Here is a 5,932-nt window from a genome sequence, read left to right on the forward strand (position 1 = left end):
GGATATCTTTGTTTTATTTTGGAAAAGTTACAAGAGAACGGACATAGTTAAAAGCATGTGCCATATTCATCTGTAAACTGGGATATATAGTCTTGTGCTAAAGTGCTGCAGTCAATAGAAGAAAGGAGCTTGGAAGTCCTAAATATGTGAGAAGAGTTGGGGTAAATTAAAGATGGATTGATGAGACAAAGGTCCTGAATATTTGGAAACAGGTGGGGCAAATAAAAGAGGTATTACATTTATATTCCAAGAACCGATCAGTGCTATTATCCAAGAACCTCCAGGAACCGAAGGAGAGAGAGCCCGTTACCAGCCACCTGACAAGTTATCGATGGCGCGCGGGATATAGAACAAAACCACGATGCATCATCAGGATCTTCAAGATGAGAAAATTCATTGGTTGCATGAAGACCATAGACCTCAAAAGTATCTCCAAAATCTTTCGTGGCACACAATTATCAATGAGAATCTTTTGAACCCCCGGACTGGAGCTGAACAAAAAATTGACCATCACCATCTCCTGCCGAAGTAGGGGGTTAACCATACAAGGTCCAATTAAGAAGAGTTCAACCCGAACGCATGATCTACAGTCACGATGCAAGATACATAGGGTGGAACGCTACCTTTGCACAGCAGTTCTCAAGCAACAATCTGGGTTAAGGGAGGAGAAATAAGGGAAAAAACGTATCTTCATTTTCTTCTAGAACCGAAAAATGATCACGTTACAATTATGTTTGTGCTCAGCTATCAGATTAAGCTTATTGCAAAAGCCTAGTCAGGCTACAAGTACATCAAACCCATCGAGCAAACCCTCAACTAGAAATATTCACAAACTTTTCTCTCCAGTTGCTTCAGGCTTAAGGACCGAGCAGCCTTTTAATCCCAGCTTTCTGCTCTGAAGTAAGCCTTGTCGGGAACTTGATGTCGAACTTGATTCTGAGGTTCCCTCTTTTGGATGGATCCTTAGGTATTGGCATGCCCTCCCTAGGAACAATCTCCTCGAAGCTGGGATGGATCACAGAATTTATGGGTATGGTAAGGCTGCGACCATCCAATGTTGTCAAATGGACGGTACACCCAGTCAGAGCTTCAACAAGAGAAATTTTCTTTGTCACAACCAGATCATTTCCTTCCCTTGTGAAGACCGGATGTGGCTTCTCATCGATGATGAAAACAATGTCTGCAGGAATGACATTGCGCTGTTGGTTTCCTTTCTCAGGGAACGTAATCTTTGTTCCCTTCTTCCAACCAGGCTTTATCTCAATGGTCAGGATTTCCTCCACTGGCATTGTTTTGCTGGACAAAAGGATCAAATAATTAAATCAGTAACTGCACTGAAATCATAAACCAATCTAGTGGATATACAAGCTGCCAAGACGGAATTTTTATCAAGTCTATCTGCAGAAGTCTCAAAAAGCATATAATTTACTAATGGATAAGCAAAGAACTGGAAGCCAACAATACGGAAGAAACAACCAAACTTGTCAAAGGATACATGTCTAACAGAAACGAGTTCATCATCTATAAGAATGCGGAACAAAAATAAAATCCTCTTCTGAAATTACAATAGAAATAATAATACATTTTCTTCCTATAGTAACTCAATCAATCCAGAACAGTAAACCTGAGATGAAATGGTGTTAAAAGTTGTCACACATTCACCAACAATACTAGGGATGCATTTGCATGCCAATGGCGTTGGTATGCACGTGAATTTTGAAAGCAAAGGAATGCTTCTATTTTACAAGCCACGAATGAATCACACACATGAACCCGAAGTTGGTGGGAACGTAGGCAAAGCTCAAGTTCTAGATGCGAATGGCTCAAACCCATAAGAAAACAAAACTATATGAGAAGCTCAAGGTAACTGCACCAAAATATTAGAAAATAATAATTAAAACAACCAGTCGAACAAATATATAAGAGAGCATGCCTTCATCAAACAACAAAATTAACTAACATATTTCACACTCACACTACTCATGTTAAGCCAGTGGACTGGGCCCGGTCCACTTGACCGGCCTAGCCATATTTAGGCCAACTTCAAGTGCGACGCACGTGAGGGAGAATCGAGAGACGCACATGAGGGAGAACTGAGAGCAAGCCTCCGGCTGGGAGTCTTTTTCCTCCCCAATCGCAATAATGATCTGAGTCCCATCGCCACCCAAAGACCGGCCGGATAAAGCCGGGACTGTCTATTTAAAGACCTTCGTCCTCCTCCTTCGAGTTCACCTAAGATCAAGCCTCCGATCCCAAGCTTCTCCTCCAATCTTCCTCGATTTGTCACCGAAAGGAGCCGGAAGGACCACCTCGCTGGACTGAGGTAGGCATTCCTCTTCTCTCTCTTGGTCTTTTAGTCGTAAACCACCCTGATTTGGGCTGACGAATTGCTTGCCAAAAAACTGTCCCAAACAGGGTGCCCTGTTTTGATCTCTTTTTCTTCGCAGTTCGTCGCCGCCGGCCACCGAGGTTGGCGGAGCCTTGCTGTCTCCTGCCATCGTCGAGGCTGACTACCATGACTGCCCCTAAATCTGACCAAAGAGGGGAGACGTACTCTCCTCTATTTTGAGGAAGAAGAGAGTCTCTCTCTTCTTTCTCTCTCCTATCTCTTCTTTCTTTTCTCAGTCTCTCTTATTTTTCTTTCTCTACTGGACTTTCTTTCTTTACTCTCTTTAGAGATGATAGACCTAGTAAGATACTTCTTTTCATGATTTTGGGTCAACCCTAATGAAGGGCCCTAATCTATGTTTGATGGGCGGCACACCATCCCTCCCCTTCCCAGATACTATTAGATTTGATTACCTCCGATCTATATAGAACCATCAGTACCCTAGTTCGAACATGATCAGATGAGTTTTGCCTTGATTAGACTAACCGGGATGTCGAGCACTCTCATTTCATCAATCCTATAAAATATTAGAATTAGGATTTCTATTTTTGAAACTGATTGGACTGATACTTTGGATTTGCTTGCAAGTAATGTAACTCTTTTTTCTAGATCTATCAACAAATTATAGATATTTTCTTAATCAAATTATTCTTGATTTATAAAATTGATGCATAGTATTTTATTATTATATGTGCCTCTTTCTAGAATATTATATAATTCTTAATTAAATGTATTGATTTTGATATGGATTATATTCGATTGATTTTGATGTCATATGAATTTATGTATTTTAGGATTTGGAACACTGAATATGAAAAAACAAGTTTTTGCTTCGAAACAAATTTAGACTCGCAGCTAGACTATGTATCGATACCTTGTTAGTGTAGGTTATTTGCTTGTATATCGACACTCTGCCAATGGAGATTATTCACTGGTATATCAACACCCTGCTAGTGGAGATTATATGTTAGCATATCAGCATCCTGCTAGCGGGGGTTACACATTGGCATATCGATACCCTACTAGCGGGGGTTATACATTGGCACTTTGATGAGCTTATATTCTAGCCCAGTCATAGGACATAAATGTGGTCATAATTCATGGCTGTCGATGAACTTAATGATTTGAAAGATAATTGATTTATGAAACAAGATTTGAAATTTGAAATGACTGGATATCGTATCGATTTGGTTTTGAATCAATATATTTTGCATACTTAATTTCAGTATACTATTAATATTTTATTGCTTGATTTATTCATTGCTTATTGAATTTTCTAGCTCATTATACAATTTTTTTACTTTTTTTAATTGATCCGAAGAACCAGCGTCACTCGAAAATTTATCTTAGAAGAGTGATTAGAGATAAGATTTTAACATCTTTATTTAGACTAAATTTTATTTTAGAGTTGATATACAAGATTTTGAAATATTATAAGTTTTATAACACTTTTAATTTTGTTATTTAATTTAAATTTGAATATTATTATTTAAATTATTTTTACTGTCTGATTATGATGAGATGCCTTACACTGCCGTGGAAAGAGTTTCCAATGAGTATGCGGAACAGTAATAAAATAGAAATCCAAGTAATCCCAACAAACTCAAGCTTGGATAATCATATAAACGAGGCATCTCATTTACTGAACGGCTTTTCAGTCAGCGTTGTAAGGGCTGGAAGGCAACAAGAGGGGAGGAGGGGGGCCAACATCTCAGGTGCCTTTTCATAAAGCTTTGGTGGCCGGGATGGAGAGAAATACGACATAGCATTTGAAACCCTGCCCTTTCAATCAAGATGTTGGGGTTCGGCTTTCTCAAGCAGTCTCCTCGGGCTTGGTTCGAGTTTAAAGCTCACTTAATCGATATAAGTTTACACACCCATCTTCCATCACTTTTAATCCAACCAAACAAAAGTGATTCAGAGCACGAAGAAAAAATAGGCATCAAAGAAAGAGCAAAACGAAAATATAAAAAACATTTCCAAGATTAAGAAAAGATTTAGAGAAGAGACTTGCCCACTCATATCGGCAATCTCCCTGGAGATCTTCATCTTCTTCGTTGTGCCTTTATACAAGTCCTCGAGGCTACATGGCAAGGAATTCTCTATCGGCGCTGCCTTCTGTGGCTGACGCGAATGCATCGGCCCCTCTCCGCCACCAAACGCCGGCCCAAACATGTCATCCCCAAACATCGAGCTGGAGAACCTGGTACCGCCCTTCTTGCTGCCGCCTCCCATGCTCCCGAACGGGCTCGAGAACCCGAAGAACTCAGCGAAAATGTCGTCGGCGTTCCTCGGGTTGAAGCGGAACACAGTGGGGCCGTCCCCGTCGCCGCCGGGGAAGAAGGACGCCCCGCCGGCACCCGGAGGCGGGACCTGTCCCTTGAGCCCATCCTCCCCGTACTGGTCGTAAATGGCGCGCTTCTGGGGATCACTTAAAACCTAGAGAACAGGAGCAAAAAATGGGGTGAAAAGGTGATCCGGGGATAGGAATTTAAGACAGAAGGGGAACTAGGCGTTAAATAAGTTTATATTTGTAGGAAATTTGAGGGAGAAACTCGAAAACGGATTGAAATAGATGCAAAACAAGTATTCTTTGGGCGGGAATTGGAGAGAAGACCTAAGAAAAAGAGGAAAACAGGAAGAAAAAAGGGATCTTTGGATGGAATTTGAGGCAACACCTATAAAACGGATTCGGATATTCCGAAAAAAGAGATCTTTGGAGGGAATTCGAAGTGAGAACCAACAAAAGGATCGAAATAAGCGATAGAAGGGGATTTGAGGTGGGAATCGAGTGGGAGAAGAGGTTGGGCGATGGATTGAGTACCTCGTAAGCCTCGGAGATCTGTTTGAATTTGGTCTCAGCTTCCTTCTTGTTGTTGGGATTCTTGTCGGGGTGCCATCGCATGGCGAGCTTGCGATAGGCTTTCTTGAGGTCTCCATCATTGGCGTTCTTGTCGACTTGGAGGATCTTATAGTAATCCACTCCCATCTCTTAGCTTCCTCCTCTGCTCTGCGATCCCTGCTCCTCTTCTTCTACTACCTGGTAGTGGTGGTGAACGGCGAATGGTTCGTCTGCGATCGTTTGGATTTCAGTATTGCGAAGAAGAGAGGAGGGGGAAGACATAGAGGGAGAGGTGGAAAGGCCTGGAAGAGAGACAAGTCGAGAAGCCTGTGGAAGGTTCGAGAAGAAGCTGGCGACGGACAGATTTAGCACTCTTTATGATAGTTTCTAATAAGGTCGGCGACCCGTCCGATCCGCGGCGTACCAGCTGACAGGTACAATTTTATTTATTTATTTATTTATTTATTTCTCAGGCAAAAGAGAAATGAGGAGGAAGGGGCAAGTCCACCATGTAGTAGCCTCCACTGGGCCCCCACTCCGCCAGAAGAATGTTCGATGCGGACAGAACTGATCGTGTGTTGGGCACGCCGGCTGTTTTTACTCATACTCTTCCCACCTGTGAGCCCGGCTCGGTTATCTCTCTGGGCTCTGGTACGACCTCTCTGTATGAGGATGTCACATCTGGCATCACCGAGGCTATC

General features: G+C 42.1%; 1 protein-coding gene across 1 annotated transcript; it reads right to left on the reverse strand.

The window, feature by feature from the left end:
- Nucleotides 1-671: 671 nt before the first annotated feature.
- LOC103713203 (dnaJ homolog subfamily B member 13-like) lies at nucleotides 672-5,580 on the reverse strand. Its single transcript, XM_008800039.4, has 3 exons — nucleotides 5,214-5,580; nucleotides 4,404-4,828; nucleotides 672-1,296 (listed from the first exon to the last, which is right to left on the reverse strand). Exons 1-3 carry the CDS (start codon nucleotides 5,376-5,378, stop codon nucleotides 858-860), a joined length of 1,029 nt encoding a protein of 342 aa, XP_008798261.1. The 5' UTR covers nucleotides 5,379-5,580; the 3' UTR covers nucleotides 672-857.
- Between the last annotated feature and the right edge of the window lie 352 nt (nucleotides 5,581-5,932).

This window comes from Phoenix dactylifera, chromosome 11 (assembly GCF_009389715.1).
Source record: "Phoenix dactylifera cultivar Barhee BC4 chromosome 11, palm_55x_up_171113_PBpolish2nd_filt_p, whole genome shotgun sequence".
Lineage (NCBI taxonomy): Eukaryota > Viridiplantae > Streptophyta > Magnoliopsida > Arecales > Arecaceae > Phoenix > Phoenix dactylifera.

Bases quoted from the DNA above. Each gene is read 5' to 3' on its own strand.
- LOC103713203 (XM_008800039.4), bottom strand. From the start codon at position 5,378: ATGGGAGTGGATTACTATAAGATCCTCCAAGTCGACAAGAACGCCAAT. The intron at 4,829-5,213 runs GTACTCAATCCA...CCTGTTCTCTAG, and splicing joins AGATCTCCGAGGCTTACGAG to GTTTTAAGTGATCCCCAGAA. The intron at 1,297-4,403 runs GCAAGTCTCTTC...CCTTTTGTCCAG, and splicing joins GAGATTGCCGATATGAGTGG to CAAAACAATGCCAGTGGAGG.